The 18975-nt window shown below is 34.8% G+C and overlaps 1 protein-coding gene across 9 annotated transcripts in view; it reads left to right on the top strand.

Moving 5' to 3' along the window:
* The window catches only part of Vps13b (vacuolar protein sorting 13 homolog B), a 757361-nt gene that overhangs the window by 409284 nt on the left and 329102 nt on the right, over positions 1–18975 (top strand). For all 9 annotated transcript variants that reach the window (XM_071602212.1, XM_071602213.1, XM_071602214.1 and 6 more), the window contains one exon: positions 6314–6517. In XM_071602212.1, coding sequence (XP_071458313.1) covers positions 6314–6517 — 204 coding nt within the window. The remainder of the gene's footprint in view (positions 1–6313; positions 6518–18975) is intronic.

The raw sequence follows: 18975 nt of genomic DNA, 5'->3' as shown, positions 1-18975 counted from the left end.
TGTTTTTTAAGTCCATTGGGTATAAACCCACGAGTGGGATAGCTGGGTCAAATGGTGGTTCCATTCTAAGTATTCCAAGGATTCTCCATACTGCTTTCCAGATTGGCTACACCAATTTGCGGTCCCATCAACAATGTATGAGCATGCCTTTTTTCCCCACCTTCTTGCCACCACTTATGTTGTTTGTATTCTGTTTTTAATTAAATTATTTCTTTATTCTAATGTGTTATATATGACAGCAGAATGCAATTCATTTCATATTACACATATAGAGCACAATTTTTCAAGTTACTGGTTGTATACAAAGGATTTTCCTACCATTCCTTCTTCATAAATGTACTTAGGGTATTGATGTCTAACTCATTCCACCCTCTTTCCTATCCCCATTCTCCCTCTCTTCCCCTCCCTTCCCTTTGTCCTATCTAAAGTTCTTCCATTCCTCCCATGCCCCTCCATTGCCAGTATGAGTCAGCATCCTCATATCAAAGAAAACATTTGGTCTTTGGTTTTGTGGGATTGGCTTTCTTCACTTAGCATTATATTCTCTAACACCATCCATTTACCTGCAAATGCCATGAATTTATTGTCTTTTAATGCTGAGTAATCTTCCATTGTTTATATATACCAAAGTTTCCCTATCCATTCATCAACTGAAGGACATCTGGGTTGGTTCCACAATTTAGCTATTGTGAATTGTGCTGCTATAAACATTGATGTGGCTGTGTCCCTATAGTATGCTGTTTTTAAGTCCTTTGGGTGTAAGCCAAGGAGTGGGATAGCTGGGTCAAATGGTGGTTCCATTCCCAGTTTTCCAAGGATTCTCCATACTGCTTTCCAGATTGGCTGCACCAATTTGCAGTCCTACCAGCAATGTATGAACATGCCTTTTCCCGCACATTCTTGATAACACTTATTGTTGTTTGTATTCTTGATAGCTGCCATTCTGACTGGAGTGAGATGAAATCTTAGAGTAGTTTTGATTTGTGTTTCTCTAATTGCTAGAGATGTTGAACATTTTGCATATATGTGTTGATTTATTGTATTTCATCATCTGAGAAGTGTTTGTTGAGTTCCATGACCCATTTATTGATTGGGTTATTTGTGGTTTTGGTGTTAAGATTTTTGAATTCTTTATATAGCCTAGAGATTAGTGCTCTATCTGATGTGCAGGTGGTAAATAATTGCTCCCAAAATGTAGGCTCTCTGTTCACCTCACTGATTGTTTCTTTTGCTGAGAAGAAACTATTGAATTTGATCCATCCCATTTATTGATTCTTGATTTTATTTCTTGTTCTATAAGAGTTTTGTTAAGGAAGTCGGGGCCTAATCCAACATGATGAAGATTTTGGCCTACCTTTTCTTCTTTTTTTTTTTTTTTTAAAGAGAAAGAGAGAGAGAGGGAGAGAGAGAGAGAGAATTTTTTTTAATATTTATTTTTTAGTTATTGGCGGACACAACATCTTTGTTTGTATGTGGTGCTGAGGATCGAACCCAGGCCGCACGCATGCCAGGCAAGCACACTGCCGCTTGAGCCACATCTCCAGCCCCAAAGACTGAACCCTTTTCTTCTAATAGGCACAGGGCCTCTGGTTTTATTCCTAGGTCCTTGATCCACTTTGAGTTGAGTTTTGTGCATGGTGAGAGATAGGGGCTTAATTTCATTTTGCTGCAGATGGATTTCTAGTTCTTCCAGCACCATTTGTTGAAGAGGCTATCTTTTCTCCAATATAATTTTTCAGCATCTTTGTCTTATATGAGATATCTGTATTTATGTGGGTTTGTCTCTGTGTCTTCTATTCTTGAAGTCTATTTTGCTGCTAATACCATGCCTTTTTTGTTACTATTGCTCTATAGTATAGTTTAAGGTCTGGAATAGTGATACCACCTGCTTCACTCTTCTTACTAAGGATTGCTTTGACTATTCTGGGTCTCTTATTTTTCCAGATGAATTTCATGACTATTTTTTCTATTTCTATGAGAAATGTCATTGGGATTTTGATTGGAATTGCATTAAATCTGTATAGTGCTTTGGGTAGTATGGTCTTTTTTTCAATTTTTTTTTTTTAATCTTTATGTTTTTAGTTTTCGGTGGTTACAACATCTTTATTTTATTTTTATGTGGTGCTGAGGATCGAACCCAGCGCCCCGCACGTGCCAGGCGAGCGCGTTACCGCTTGAGCCACGTCCCCAGCCCCAGTATGGTCTTTTTAACAATATTAATTTTGCCTATCCAAGAAAAAGGGAGATCTTTCCATCTTCTAAGGTCCTCTTTAATTTATTTCTTTCATGTGCTATAATGTTCATTGTAGAGGTCTTTCATCTGTTTCATTAAGTTGATTCCCAGTCTTTTTTTTTTTTTTTTTAGTTTATAGTAAATGGAGTAGTTTTCCTACTTGCTCTTTTAGAGTATTTGTCACTGATATACAGAAATGCCTTTGATTTATGGGTGTTGATTTTATATCCTGCTACTTTCCTGGATTCATTTATTAGTTCTAGAAGTTTTCTGGTGGAATTTTTTGGATCTAAAAATTCCATAGAATCATATCATCCGCAAATAGTGCTAATTTGAGTTCTTCTTTTTCAATCTGTATCCCTTTAATCTATTTCATCTATCTAATTGTTCAGGCTAGTGTTTCAAGAACTAAGTTAAATAGAAGTGTTGAAAGAGGGCATCCCTGTCTTATTCCAGGTTTTAGAGGGAATGCTTTCAATTTCTCTTCTTTTAGAATGATGTTGGACTGGGGCTTAGCACAGATAGCTTTTACAATGTTTTATGTGTTACCCATAGTTTTTCTCATGTTTTGAACATGAATGTGTGATGTATTGTACATCTATTGAGATGATCATATATGATTTTTATCAGTCTATTGATGTGATGAATTACATTTGTTGATTTCCATATTTTGAACCAACCTTGCATCCCTGGGATGAACCCCACTTGATCATGGTGCAGTATCTTTTTGATTTGTTTTTGTATTTGATTTGCCAGAATTTTATTGAGAATTTTTGCATCTATATTCATTGAGAGATATTGGTCTGAAGTTTTCTTTCTCTAATGTGTCTTTGTCTGGTTTTGGAATCAGGGTGATATTGGCCTCATAGAATTAGTTTAGAAGTGTTCCTTCTTTTTCTATTTCACAAAATAATTTGTGGAGTATTGGTATTAGTTTCTTCTTTAAAGGTCTTGTAGAATTCACCTGTGTATCTATCCAGTCCTGGGCTTTTCTTGGTTGGCTGGTTTCTGATGGTGTCTTCTATTTTATTGCTTGAAATTTATCTGTTTAAATTTTGTATATCGTCCTGATTCAGTTTGGGCAAATCATATGACTGTAGAAATTTGTCAATGCCTTCAATATTTTCTATTTATTGGAGAACAAATTTTCAAAATAATTTCTAATTATCTTCTGTATTTCATAGTGTCCATCATGATATTTCGTTTTTCATCACAGATTGAATAATTTATGTTTTCTCTCTCCTTCTCTTTTTAGCATGGCTAAGGTTTATTGATTTTATTTATTTTTTCAAAGAATCAACTTTTTGTGTTGTCACTTTTTAAAATTGTTTCTTTTGTCTCTATTTCATTGATTTCAGCTCTGATTTTAATTATTTCTTGTTTTAAATTCTCTGAGATTTCAATGAGAGTTGAACTTTTTTTTTTTTTTTTTTGTTAAACATTACTATTTGGTCAATTTTTTGTACCTTAGTTTTATTGGCAAAACAAAGTTCTTGATGCATGTGTGAAAACATCTCAGCATTGACGGATTACATACTTACTGTAATCTTTATAATTTGACTTTTTACATGTGTTTCCAGAAATTCTAAGCAGACTGCTTGTTTTTCTCAGAGGCTGTAGTCACTACTACTATTTTGTCACTAAATGGTGCTTTAAGTTCAGTTTTCTGAGTCTCCTTTTGATGACTTGTGCTATTTTAGCTCTAGACTATGTCGAAACCCAATTTTTCCCAAATTTGTCATTGGTGTGTTTTTCACCATAAACTGAGGATTTACCTAAAAAGAGTAGTCCATCCTACAAGCCTCTGGCAGGGGCCACTGGAAAGGCCCATTCATCTCATCCATAGTTACTGGCCTATAATCAGGTACCACGGAATTCTGCTTGGCTCTTAGCAGATTCACACTGGACCCACCTGAGGTTCCTATGCCATTCCTGGGACACTAATGCTTCAATCCCTTGTCATACCTTGAGCCCACATCTCATGGAGTCCAGTGTAGCACTAGGTATAACCAAGGCCTGCATTGTTATGGGTTGTCTGCTTCTGAGATTGCTCATGGCCCAAGAGCACTGCAATTAGGTTAGATAATGCTGACTAGAATAGAAGACCAATAGACTGGGGCTGCATGTCTCTGGTGACAACATGACTGTTTCATAGGCCCTGTCTGTAGACAGATTACCACTGTAGAATCTTACTAATTTGGGGCTATTACAGATAATGCTGCTGTGAACATTTGTGTACATATGTCTTTCTGTGGATGTAGGCTTTCACTTATGAGTGGAAATACTCAGAATTGGAATTGCTGACTCTTATAAATAGTTTTTCAAAACTATCAAATTGTGGTGTTTTTACACTCTCCCCAGTTAAGAAGGAAAGTTTCAGATGCTCTTAATCCTCATCAATATGTGGAATGGTTAGGCTTTTTAATTTTAGAATTTAATTTAATTCTATAGGTGGAAAGTGGTAATTCATTGTGGATTTCATTGGTATAGTTTTTCAGGACAATTTGAAAAATGAGAGTTGAACATTTATTTTGTTAAACATTTACTTTTTGAAGAAAGTCTGAGTTAGTAACTTTCTTCTTTGAAAGTAGAAATATGTTTAAGGTTTATGTCATTGTTTGCTTGGCACTTTAAACAACATTTTCATACTCAATTTTTTAATAATCACAGTCAAAGAAATTAGAAATTGTGACAATAAAAGAATCATTTCTCTTAAGTAAATAAACCTCTGTTCTTTAAAGTATGTATAACTTGTTTCCTTTGCTTTATATTCTCCTTATTAGTCACTTCTCTTATTTAAAAAAAATCAAAATAACCTTTTTGAAAAATGTGGTTTGCAACAAAATTGTTTCATTGTACAAAGAAACTTATTCATCATTCCAAGGAAGAAAAAAATTTGAACTAAAAGTTTTCTCTGAGAAGTGTTTTATAGGATCTTTAGCCATTTACATTATTTTAAAACAAAAACAGTTATAACCTGAGATTGGAGACTTCATTACACAAAAAGCAAGAGAAAACTGTATCCCCAAGTACTGTTTTATGTCAAATAAGGATTGACAACAGTGTTTTTATGCATCTGTTCTGCCCACATAAGAAGACAGCTTCATTATCTGGATGTGTCCTAAGGCTGAAACTTCTTATGAATATAAGAAGTTCACATTTTTTTTTAAGATGGCAAGCAGAATATGGTATCCAGCTGTGGATTTGCTTATATATTGTGTTTGCATTTTTTCCCTGAGCTTGTTTTATACAGTATATGGCAATATGTTGTTATATAAATTCCATGATTAATGCTTATTTATGAAATCTTGTGCATATATCTTAGAGTGTAGCCAAACAATGTGCAAGTTAAACAGTTGTTTTCTCTGAATATTGTAATGACATATACCGCTGGAGTAGTGGGTTGGCTCTTCATCTATAGAAAACTCCATATGTAACATTTTATGTTGTTTTTTTAAAATTTTATATCATTCTTTTATAATTAATTTTGCCAAGCAGAAATCCTAGTTTCAGTGTCACATCTCAGAAAAAGAGAATATTTATGGGCTGGGGATGTGGCTCAAGCAGTAACATGCTCGCCTGGCATGCGCTGGGCACTGGGTTCAATCCTCAGCACCACATAAAAAATAAAATAAAGATGTTTTGTCCACCGAAAACTGAAAAATAAATATTAAAAAATTCTCTCTCTCTCTCTCTCTTTAAAAAAAAGAGAAAATTTAGACAAATTCTTTAGAAATAAGGATGTTAGTTATTTTCTAGTAATTATTTTATTTTGATTCTTTTCTCTGTTTAAGAGACACCTGAATTTGTTCTACTTTTTATATGTTAAATCTACTTTTCCTAACAAGTTATTAAGGTTTTAATCCACAGAAATGCTGAGTTGATTATAAGACATCACAATATGAGTATGAGGCAAAAAGCAAGAGGTAAATAATGGTAAATATTTGTTTTGTAGATTGTTTCCTTGGACTAGTTAATTTTCTCATAGTTAGCGTTTTAGTGGATTGTGACTTTATAACTAGGAATTGAAGAACTTGTTTTCTTTGCTTTTTTAATTTTTAATTTTAATTTTTTGCTCAGGTCCAGCTCTTCTGTGAGTTAATTGATACCATGAAGAAGGTTTGGAATAAGATTCAGAGGAGAGGCAATCTTAGTTCATTTTCAGCCTACTCAGATACTGTGGTAGGGCCTGTCCCTAGTTCTCCAGTTCGAAGCAGTGTAGGCACAGCTCCTCCAGATGCTAGCACATGCAGCCCATCTGCTGATATTGGAACTACTACTGAGGTAAGTGTTTTTGAAAAATTCTGTTACCAAATGAAGGGTAATATATAACATAGAGTTCCATATCATAGTTGGGAGTGAGGGTGACCTCATCACTGTGGAAGCTGACAGATTCAGAAGGCTCATGAGGAACTATTGTAACAGTAACTGTGTGTTATGTTCCGTTTTGGTCCAAGTATTTTTATCACTTTCAGTAGGCTGTGGGCTAGTTCAGGACTATGTAACTCTAAAATTGGCAGAAGCTGAGACAATGAAAGCATGTTTCCTTAAGACTATGGAAACTTAGAAGTTGAGTGGAAAAGAGGGTCATACTCTCACTTTCCCCATTTGTGCGCCTCCAGACCTTTCTTTGACTAAGGTGTTACTGTTTTCTTTAGTTTCATGGTTTTTAACCCTATCATGTGCAGTGTTCTCACCTTCTTCCCTTCAATCATAAAATCCTTTCTTTTTATTTTTAACACCCTAACCTTACCAAACATGCTGATACCCCTTTTATATGACAAATATTTTATAATGGAACTTCATTATCCTGAATTGAAAATAAAAGTGTCATAACATGAAATGAAAATTAAAAGTGATAAAATATATATACACATAGTTTAAAATGTACAATATATAAATAAAGGAAAATAATGTGTATTTCAGTATACAAATGCGTTGGTGTGACATATTAGAATACCTAATGGAATAGTCAGATACATATAATGACTGTGGATGGGATGGTTACAAATAGACTTTTGCAAGTCTATATTAAATACCATAACTAGTATTGCTGTTGGTGGTGTATTTTCTGAAGTAGTGACAAACTTGACAAAGTTCTGAACAAAGCGTAGTTCAGTCTTTTATATCAGTATTTGCATTTCTGCAACTATTAATATTAAAGTCATATAAAAGTAGAAAACATATTGTGTTCAGATTGAAAACAGATTTTATGCACAAATATTCATGAATCAGATTTTACCTATGTGATTTATGTGTGAGACTGGCTTCATTTTGCAAGATTAACTGTTTTATGCACAACAGAACCTCTTATATCTCTATAACTCCTATCCCTGAAATGCCAGCAATGACCCAAAAACATCCTCATTCACTTCCAGAACACCTCCTACACTGCTGAACTTCCCCACTGAGAAAATACTGTCTTATAGTAGATGGAGGTAGAAGTTAGATGCATGAAGACATCGATTCCTCTGGAAACAAATCTAAATATAGAGTAGATGAACAGTGAAGTAAATGGAGTGTTAAAGTTTTTTTCTCTTACAAATCAGTGATAGCAAACAAAATCAAAAGGGCAAATTTTACCTGCTATGAAGCTTTTAGTAGATACAGGAAACCCCTTACACAAGCAATTTCTCCCTCCTGCTCATTGAGAATTGTAAAAATCATTGACCAAGTGAAAACTAACTTCCTTCCTTCCTTCCTTCCTTCCTTCCTTCCTCTCTCCCTCCCTCCCTCTCTCCCTCCCTCTTCCAAATGAGGTATTCCTAGAAAGTCTAGATATCATGAGTCCCTATGAAGGTAATGGAGTTTATCTGTTCTAGAGTAAAAGCAGTGAATTCATTCTTGGAGATTCTTAATGTTATTTATTAATACACAAAACATTGGAGAAGTTATGCTGTAAAGAAAACTGGTGCCAGGCATCCTGGCACAAATCATCAACTTAACAATATTCTGTCTCAAAATAAAATTTGAAAAAGGTTAGGGCCTGTAATCCTAGCTGCTCCAGTGGCTGAGACAGGAGGATCATGAGTTCAGAGTCAGCCTCAGCAAAAGCGAGTTGCTTAGCAACTCAGTGAAACCATGTCTCTAAATAAAATAAGAAATAGGGCTGGGGATGTGGCTCAGTGATTGAGTGTCCCTGAGTTTAATCCCTGGTACTCCCACCCACCCACCGCCACCAAAAAAAGAAAAGGGATAGGATATAGCTCAGGGGCAGTGTGCTTGTCTAGTATACTCAGGGCCCTGGAATCAATCCCCAGTACTGCATTGAGTGTAACTTAATTGAATCCAGCAATTTCAAAATGTATTTAGACTCTTTTCATACTCTACCTATTAACACTATACAAAATACATTTAATAAAATTCTTTGGAAGAGTATTCAAAGAAGTAATAAAGTGCTAGTTACAATTTATTGTTACTTCTTTGTAACAAGTAAAGAAAGATGTATAGTTTTTTGTTTTTTTTTTTATAAACTATAGTTACAGCTGAAATTGGTAGAATCTTAGAGACATTTCAATAGTAGAATGGAAAGTTTTCCATTAAACAAGTTTTTGTTTTTTTTTTTTCTTTTGCTAAGGACTGTGTTCATAGAGATGAATGGAACTTTCTATTTGGGAAGTACTCGTTTAAGAGGTATTTTTAAGGAATCTTCATGCTGCTTTCCAGATTGGTTGTACCAATTTGCAGTCCCACCAGCAATGTACCAATGTGCCTTTCCCCCCCATCCTTGCCAACATTTATTGTCATCTGTATTCTTGAAAACTACCATTCTGACTGGAGTGAGATGAAATTTTAGAGTAGTTTTAATTTGCTTTTCTCTAATTACTAGAGATGTTGAACATTTTTTCATATATTTGTTGATCAGTTGTATATCTTCTTCTGAGAAGTGTCTGTTCAGTTCCCTGACCCATTTATTGATTAGGTTGTTTGTTTGTTTGTTTTTGGTGTTAACATTTTTTGAGTTCTTTATATATCCTAAAGATTAGTGTTCTATCTGATGTGCATGTGGCAAAAATTTGCTCCCAAAATGTAGGCTCTCTCTCTTCACCTCATTTGATTGTTTTGTTTTGTGTGTTTGTTTTCTGAGAAGAAGCTTTTTAGTTTGAGGTCCATCTAATTTATTAATTCTAGATTTTATTTCTTGTGCTTTAGGATTCTTGTTAAGGAAGTCAGGGCCTAATCCAATGAGATGAATATTTGGGCCTATGTTTTCCTCTATTAGGCACAGGGTCTCTGCACTAATTCCTATGTCCTTGATCCACTTTGAGTTGAGTTTTGTGCATAGTGAGAGATAGGGGTTTAGTTTCATTTTGCTGCATATGGTTTTACCAGCACCGTTTGTTGAAGAGTCTATCTTTTCTTCAATGTATATTTTTGGTCTAATATGAGATAAGTGTATTTATGTGGGTTTGTCTCTGTTTCATCTGTTCTGTACCATGGGTCTACAAGTCTATTTTGGTGTCAATACCATGCCGTTTTTGTTACCATAGCTTTGTAGTATAGTTTAAGGTCTGGTATAGTGATGCCTCCTGCTTCACTCTTCTTGCTAAGGAATGCTTTGGCTATTCTGAGTCTCTTATTTTTCCAAATGAATTTCATGATTGCCTTTTCTATTTCTATAAGGAATGACAGTGGGATTTTAATTGGAATCTCATTGAATCTGTATAACGCTTTGGGAAGTATGGCCATTTTGGCGATATTAATTTTGCCTAGAGCATGGAAGATTTTTTTCTATCTTCTAAGGTCTTCTTCAATTTCTATCTTTAGTGTTCTGTAGTTTTCATTGTAGAGGTCTTTCAACTCTTTTGTTAAGTTGATTCCCAAGTTTTTTATTTCATTTTATTTTTTGAGGCTATTGTGAATGGGGTAGTTTTCCTACTTTCTCTTTCAGAGGATTGGAATGCAACCACCATTTGTCCCAGCTATCTCACTATTCAGTCCATACCCAAATCAGCATACTGTAGTAAAGCAGCCACATCAATGTTTCCAGCATCTCAACTCACAATAGTTAAACTGTGGAAGCAACCTATATGCCCTTCAATAGATGAATGGATAGAGAAGCGGTAGTATATGTACACAATGGAATATTACTCAGCATTAAAAGAGAATAAAATTATGACAGTTGCAGGTAAACGATGGATTTGGAGAATATCATGCTAAGCAAAGTAAGCCAATCCCAAAACACCAAAGGTCTAATGTTCTCTGTGATAACTGGATGCTGTTCCTTAATGGAGGGGGGGGGGGAGCATGGGAAAAATAGAGGAACTTTGATTGGGCAAAGGGGAGAGAGGGGTGGGGAAAGGTCATGAGGGCAGGAAAGATGGTGAAATGAGATGGACATCATTACCCTAGGTATATGTATGCCTGCACATATGATGTGATGCTACATCATGTACAACCAGAGAAATGAAAAGTAATGCTGCAATTGTATATAGTGAATAAAAATTCTGTCTGCTGTCATATATACCTAATTAAAATAAATTAGTTAATAAAAAAGATTTTTCAAAAAAATTGTAGGTACAGGGGAGACAGGAATTGTTACAGCTATTGATCATACATACACATAGGGACTGCTGTTCATTCAGGGTAGTGTGAATGGTATACTCTAGCATTACATAGTTGGACAACTTATGCAGAAGATATGGGGGCCAAAATGTGAGATATAGTACAAATAAATATTCTAGATTTATAGAGGAATGATTGTCAAATTGTTTTTATGAGATTTATGGATATTTTATACAGGAGATAACATTTGAAATGGATTTTTTTAAAAATGGATGGGGCATTGGTAATAAGTTTTATTTTAGTAGGTTTACAATACAACAGACTAGAAGAATAGTATCTTCATTTGCCAATGTGAGGTAATTAAAAAAAAAGGGGGAAAAGTTGGGGATTTCCTCAATATTTAAATTAATTCTAGGATGGGGAAGTAGCTCAGTAGCAGAACACTTGCCTAACATGTGTAAGTTCCTGGATTCATTTCCCAGTACTACAAAACAAACAAAAAACAAATTAATTCTGATTTTAATAAAGGCATTGCATGACTGTAATTCACTTGAAATTAGAATGTTGAAATTTTTTTCTCATTGGGTCACAAAGATAAATGATGAAAACGTTCTTAGTGGATTTGTTAATTTTGTACCTGCTATCAAATCAATCTGATTTGTTTGACAAGGAACTGAAAATGAAACAATACAAACATTTATAAATTAATGTTCAAGCAAAACCATGTAAACTAGACAAAATGGTGCATGCTATAATCTCATTGGCTGGGGAGGCTGAGGCAGGAGGATTGCAAGTTCAGAGACAAACAAAATCATGTGAGATAGCTCACTGAAGATAACAGGAAGTTATGGGGATAGGTATAGATAAAGAAGTAGCAAACATTTTCAAAATGTATCTATCTCCTTATGACAAGAAAAGACGTGGGTGATTACTACTATTACAATATAGATTTGAAACATGGAGTCACGGAGAAGCATGTTCCCTAAGAAATATCTTAAATAATTTATCTTGTTTCGTTTTCCCTAAGAGAAAGGAAGATTTTTATGCAGATGATCATGATAAAAATCAATGCTAAGGCTTTGTTTTAACTTTACCTTATATCTAAGAAGGAGATGTTTGTCTTTTGAATAATTAATGTTTTAATTTTTTTGTCTTCCTCTCAAGAAAATATTTATGTGGAGATTAAATTAACTATATATGCATCTGAGTTTAAATTTACCTCTATGAGAGTTAGTTAGTAAAGGGTGACATCAAAAAATATAACGATTGGTTTCCACAGGATATATGAGTGCTTTATCTATGACTCCACCTGTGCTTCTTTAATTCTCTCAAAATTCAAAATTTGTGCCTAAACTTTCATTTCTTTTTCCTTAATTTATAGTGCTGTTAAAAACTATGTTTTATTGATCTTTGTAATTTTTATTTCTTTTATTTTGGATTCTGACATGGTAGGTTACCTTATTGCTAATCTGAAAAATTGTTACCATGTACATGTTACAAAAAAGATGTTTTATGATTTTGATGAATTTGCCTGTATATTTAAATGTTACCTGCTGAGCAGAAATAAAATGCTCTCTCGTTGGAGAAGCCATAGAATGATATGAGACTATATAGGACCTAGACTATGGGGAGAGTGTATAAACATATTTTGTTTGAATCCCTTCAAAAGCCTTTATGCTTCTTTGAACATAGCATTCGTGGACAATTCTAGCATTCCTTTGCTCTTGTTGGTCATCATTGTTGTGGTACTCTTTTGATTATAAGGATTTTTTTTGACACTGTAATATAAACGGAATTATCTATGCACAGATTTAAATATACAGTGTGTATTTTGTGGTTAGTTGTAGCTGTACTATAATTACTAATAACTGAGATTACATCATCTTAAGGGAAATAAGTCAAACTCAGAAGGTTAAGGGTCATATGTTTTCTCTCATATGCAGAAGCTAGAGAGGAAAAAGGAAAACAAAGCTGGATTTTTCAAAAGGAAATCAGTAGAGGAGAGAGATCAAAAGGAGGGAGGTGGGAAAGGAGGAGGGAAATGCTGGGGAGTGATATTGGCAAAATTATATTGTTATGTTTTGAGCTTGTTCAAATATGTAGCAAATCCCATGAATATGTGTAATTATAATACACCAATATAAAATGTGGGAACAAAAAGAATTTACCTGTTCTCAGGGGCAAATGGAAAAATTGTGTCAAGGAGGTTTGTATTAGCCTTCTATTTTGGAACATTTAGTAGTCCAAGCACTTTATATGCATTATCTCTTTTAATTCTCAAACCAGTGTTGAATTTGTGACTATAGAGGTTAAGTGATTTGCTCAAAGTCATGAAATTACTAAGTGGCAAAACTGAAACTAAAACTTCTACATTCTGATTCCAAAGTCTCAAATGTGTTTTTATTATTTGAAGTTTACAACTTGATCCAGTGGTTAACCTTCCTTTTTTTAGTAAGTTGTTGTTCACCAAATGTAGATGCGTTCTTTATCCTGCTTAGTACATGGGGTTTTGTGGGATGTTTTCCATCAATTCTAGAACATTCTCAGCTAGTATCATTTGAGGCAACACATCTCCCACATTCTCTATTACCTTTCTTCTTCTATTTCTGCAACTTCTCATTTTCTTTCTCTGTGTCTTTAACACCCACCAGCCACTACCTTTTTGCTGTTCCATTATCTCTCTGAGTTTTTCTCTTCAAGTTGTTTGCTTTAATCTCCTTTAATCTTTTTCTTTTTCTGAATTTACTCATTCTCCCTTCAAGTGTTTGTAATCATCACAATGGGCAAATGTGTGACATATGCAGTCGAGGGAAGAGATAAAGAATGTCCGCACGCTTTGGCCCTTTTCAATGTTTTATTCACTCAAATCACTCAATACAATTTAACTCTATGGTTCTTAATCAAGAAATTGACAATCCTTAATGCTGGGCACTGTAATAGACATCATTAATTCAAAGCAAACAATTTTAAGTTAACTCTAAGCACTGCAAACACTTTTAATCATGATGGGCTCATGACAGACATTCCCTCCGCATACTAAGCCTAAGTTTTAAGTCTTAGGGCTTAAGTCCAGCAGATGCACACTTACTCAGACCACAGCCATCAGGTCAGGAACTGATAGAGACTTCTCCTGGTATAGAATTGATGGCTGGCTGAAGAGATTTCACCTTTTCACCAGGCTCAAGAGGCTGCTGTAGAGTGTGAGAGTCGTGAGATGATGCAGAGGATCAGGCAGATGATGAGAAGAGTTGGGATGTCGGTCCAGGTCCTCATCAGGCTCTCAGGCATGTGTGCATCAGTACTGGCTGGCTGAATGTCTGTTCACTTGCTCCCTTATTCATACCAAATTTTTGGGCTTCTGCTCGCCCTTTTGGTCCCTATCAACTGTTATCAGGTTTCTTAGTGAAAACTCACATCTTAAAGAGTCAGGACATGTGGTCTGTGGTTTCTGCCCTGATATTACCCTTCTAGCTCTTATTAGGGTTATGATAAATGACATGTGACTTCAAGTGACTTCTCTATGACTCTTATCAGGGTGGTGGAAAGTGACTTGTTCTATCAGGTTATGCCTGATGACATATTGGAGGGCTCTGTGGCTTGCTTTGTGAGACTGCAGGTTTATTTTAAAATGGAATTGCTTAGGCTAGGACTTAAGGCCATCCTTATAGTAACCCACATGGTTTCAGCCAGTGGTTGATACAGTTAGGAGATTAGATGGTGCATTGGTGCTATTTCCCTCTTATACTAACTGGGTCCTCCAAGAGTATAGGTTCTACTAGGGAAATCCTCCTCTGTGGCTTCAGTTATTACTGGGCTTAGGTAATTCTCTTTCTTCCTCTTTCCTATCTAGGCCTGAAGATGGTTTGGGTTTCTATTTTTCTTTCTAGTTTCTGGATGCTTCAACATCACTCCCTTAACCTGTCCATCCATTTGTCAGCAGTTACTTTATTAAACCCTCTTTATATGACCAATACCTGTTGAATTCTGTGAACTCTTTGGTCCTTAATAAATATACTTACATGTATTTTATATTTTCATATTGTCCTGATATATCTCTTCATTCTTTTATTTCTTGACTTTTTTTTTTTTTTTTTTTTTTTTTGGTAACATACCAGGGAATGAATCCGAGGGTGTTTAACCACTGAGCAACACATCCTCATCTCTCCTTATTTTTTTTATTTTGAGACAGGTTCTCTCCAAGTTACTTAGGAACTTACTAAGTTGCTGAGGCTGGCTTTGAATTTGCAATCATCCTGCCTCAGCCTCCTGAGCTGTTGGGATTATAGGCATTTATTTTATGACCTTTAAAAATGTTTATTTTATATTCCTTTAAGATTTTTTGCTTCATTTCAGCTATTGGAGAGTCTGAGCCTTTGTTAGAAATCTGCTGACTCTTCCGTATGGTTTATTTTCTCATAGGGATTATCATTTTTTTTTATTATGAGCTAATCTCCAACAGTATAATTTTTCTATGGGACTTCTGTGAACCTTATACCATGGAATTATCCCTACAGTACAATTTTACTTTTGCTTTTGCAAAGGCCCTCCAGATTTACGAAACCAAGGCCAGTTTTTAGGTTCTGTTATCAATAAAGCCTTGCCTTATTGATAAAGGATGTCCCACACTACAAGTAATACACTCTATGGTTTTAGTAATTTAAGAATGGCATCATACCTCTTCTTTCATCTTGCTCTGTGCATATGGAAGTCATCCATGACATTGCTTTAGCCTGATGAAGCCTATTGTCTCATACCTCTTTTGCCAAAAAGACAGCTCTTTTGGCTCTGGGCTGTATGTAAAGGACTTTCCTATTGTTGTTCTAGGACATATATGCAGCCCCTGAATGAGCCTCAGAATGCCAGGCTCAACCTTATCTAAGCTTGCCACATCTACTTTCTACTATAGACTCAACTCCCTCTTGTCACCCTAGTGACATTTCTGACACCTTAGGATTTATCTCTAAATTTTATTTCAAGTTTGGCTATTGTATTCATTGGAAAAAGGATGAGACTCTCAAATTGGGAAATTTTGAATCGTTAAATAAAAGGTGTTAACTCGGAGGAGAAACCCCAAAATATGGTATAATACTAACTAGTTAATATTGAAATGTTATTGCCACTGATAGGCTTAAATGGCAACAGGAAGCAATTATGAGAACGGGAAATAAATACCCTTACTTCATTCTCTTCTCTCCTTCCTATTTCCTTTCATATTCCCTTTTGACTGGAACCAGTTAAAAACCAGAGGAAAAGGCAGTGCATCTCTATTGTTCATATAGATTAGCCTTTTAAATCATAGAGGATGGTGGCACATGCAGAGCAGATTTAGAGGGCCAAAGAAAATATACATGACAATTCCATGTATTTAAACAAAATAGCATGGTGTTTTATTCAGAATGTTTACATTTTTATAGTATAAACAAGAAGTGTTCATTTCAGCTTAGTTTCAATGTTAAATTTTTTTGACATTCAATGTCAAGTCTTTGAATCGCTTTGCCTTATACCAAGTTATATTAGATCTCAAAACAATTAATTAATTTTTTTGATGATTTTTTTGGGGGGGCAGGTAGGACTAGAGATTTTAACCTCAGGGAACTTTACCACTAAAATATATCCCAACCCTTTTTTAATTTTTTAATGTGTTGCTGAGGATCCCACCCAGCGCCTAGCACTTGCTAGAGGAACGCTCTACTGCTGAGCCACAATCCCAGCCCTGCCCCAGCCCTTTTTGTTGTTTTTGTTAGACAAGGTCTTATTGTGTTGCTGAAACTGACCTTGAATTTGTGAGCCTCCTGCCTTCTAAGCTGCTGGAATTATAGGCATGTGCCACTGTGTCTGGACTTTTTTTTTTTTTTTTTTTTTGTACTAGAGATTGAACTCATAGGAGGAGTACCACTGAGCTACATCCTTTTTTATTTTTTGATTTTTTAAAAATTTTAATACATCATCTTGCTAAGTTTCCTAGGTCCTCGCTAAATTGCTGAGGCTGGCCTTATACTTGGGATACTACTACTTCAGCTTCCCAAATTGCTGGGTGTATACCACCATGTCAGGCTGGTGATTTTTTTTTTATAACTGTGAAATACATATGACTGAAAATATCCCATTATAATCATTTTTAAATGTACAGTTCAGTGGCATTAAGTACATTCACAGTGTTGTATAACCATAACCACTCTGCATCTCCAGAACTTTTCCATCATTCCTACCAGAAGCTCTCTACTCATCAAAGAACAGTTTCTCAGCCCCTTCTTTTCTTATCTCTGGTAACCTCTGTTCTGCTTTGTGTTTCTATAAATTTGCCATTTCGAGTTACTTCATATAAGAGGAACCATACAGTGGTTCCTTTTCATCCAGTGTAATGTTTTTAAGATTTCACCATGTTGTAGTATGTATCAGAACTTCATCCATTAAGAAATTATACCCCATTTGATTCAAATGTATGATATGTCAAGATCATTGTACTGTCATGTGTAACTAATATAAAAAAATAATTTCATTTATTATATATATTAGTTTTATATATATTATATATAAATATAGTGTGGAATGTATTATAATATACATTATAAATATATGTTATATATCATTATATATATTGTATATATTCTAATTAGTTACACATGACAGTAGAAGGCACTTTGACATATCATACATAAATGGTTCTTCTGGTTGCACATGATGTACAGTCACATTGGTCATGTAATCCTATATGCACGTAGGGTAATTCATTCTACTGTCCTTCCTACCTTCAGACCCCCTCCCCTCCCTTCACTTCCCTCTGCCTAATCCAAAGTAACTCTCTTCTTCCCTAGCCACCCCCGTTATTATGAATTTGCATCTGCATGTCAGAGAAAACATTTGACTTTTGGTTTGTGAGGATTGGCTTATTTCGCTTAGCATGATATTCTCCAGCTTCATCCATTTACCAGCAAATGCCATCATTTCATTCTTCTTTAAGGCTTTGTAATATTCTATTGTGTATATATACCACATTTCTTTATCCATTCATCTCTTGAAGGATATCTAGGCTGGTTCCAGAGTTTGGCTTTTGTGAGTTGAGCTGCTATAAACATTGATATGGTGTCACTGTAGTTTGCTGATTTTATGTCATTTAGGTATAAACTGAGGAGTGGGATAGCTGGGTTAAATGGTGGTTCCATTTTAAGTTTCCTGAGGAATCTCCATACCACTTTCTATAATGGTTGCACCAATTTTCAGTTCTACCAGCAATGTATGAGTATACCTTTTTCCTCACATTCTCACCAGCATTTATTGTTGCTTATATTCTTTATAATTGCCATTCTGTATAATTGAAAAGTAGGCCCAAATCTTCACCATGTTGGTTTAGAATCTGACTTCCTTAACAAGACCCCTAAAACATAAGAAGTAAAATCAAGAATCGATAAATGGGATGGATTCAAACTAACAGGCTTCTTCTCCACAAAAGAAATAATCAATGACATGAAGAGAGAGCCTACAGAATAGGAAAAAATCTTTACCATATGTGCCTCACATAGAGCATTAATCTCCAGGATATATAATGAACTCAAAAACAAATAACCTAATCAATAAATGGGCTAAGGAACTGAATAGACATTTCACAGTTGATCAACAAATGTATGAAAAAATGTTCAACATCTCTACCAATTTAAAGAAATGCAAATCAAAACTACTCTAAGAATTTCATTCATTTTTATGACTGATTAACACTCATATGTATATAGCATGTTTAGTTTAACCCTTTGTCTCTTGATGAATATGTAGGTTGTTTCCACATTTGGATTTGAACACTATGGTACATGGGTTGATTAGTTTTAGTGAAATCATTTTGACTTCTACATTTTATTTGACTTGTGTCTAGCAAACTGTTTCAAAACTAATATTCTTTAGTTTGTTTTTTTTAACCTAATGATAATTGAGATGTGGAAAAAATAGTAGGGGGGAAATGAAAAAAAAAGTGTTCTTCTAAGTCAGAAAATCAGTATTGAATAAAGTATATTTTAGGTGTCTTTAGGTGCTTTATTTACACCAATTTTTCTGACTTTGAAGGGCACTTTTCTGTCATCTTCATATGATTTGCTTATTACTAACATGGATGGTCTAAAATTATAGTAGCACTTATTATATGTGCTGAACACAACAAATGCGTTCAAGCATATTTCAAAATTTTGGCATAAAATGTGGATACCAAAAGGGAAAATTAGAGTAGTGTTTAGTTTCCATAGTAACTTTTC

Source organism: Marmota flaviventris, chromosome 15 (genome assembly GCF_047511675.1).
Source record: "Marmota flaviventris isolate mMarFla1 chromosome 15, mMarFla1.hap1, whole genome shotgun sequence".
In the NCBI taxonomy this organism is placed as follows: Eukaryota; Metazoa; Chordata; class Mammalia; order Rodentia; family Sciuridae; genus Marmota; species Marmota flaviventris.
The sequence above is the reverse complement of the archived record's forward strand: the minus strand, read 5'-3'. Positions and strand labels throughout refer to the sequence as shown.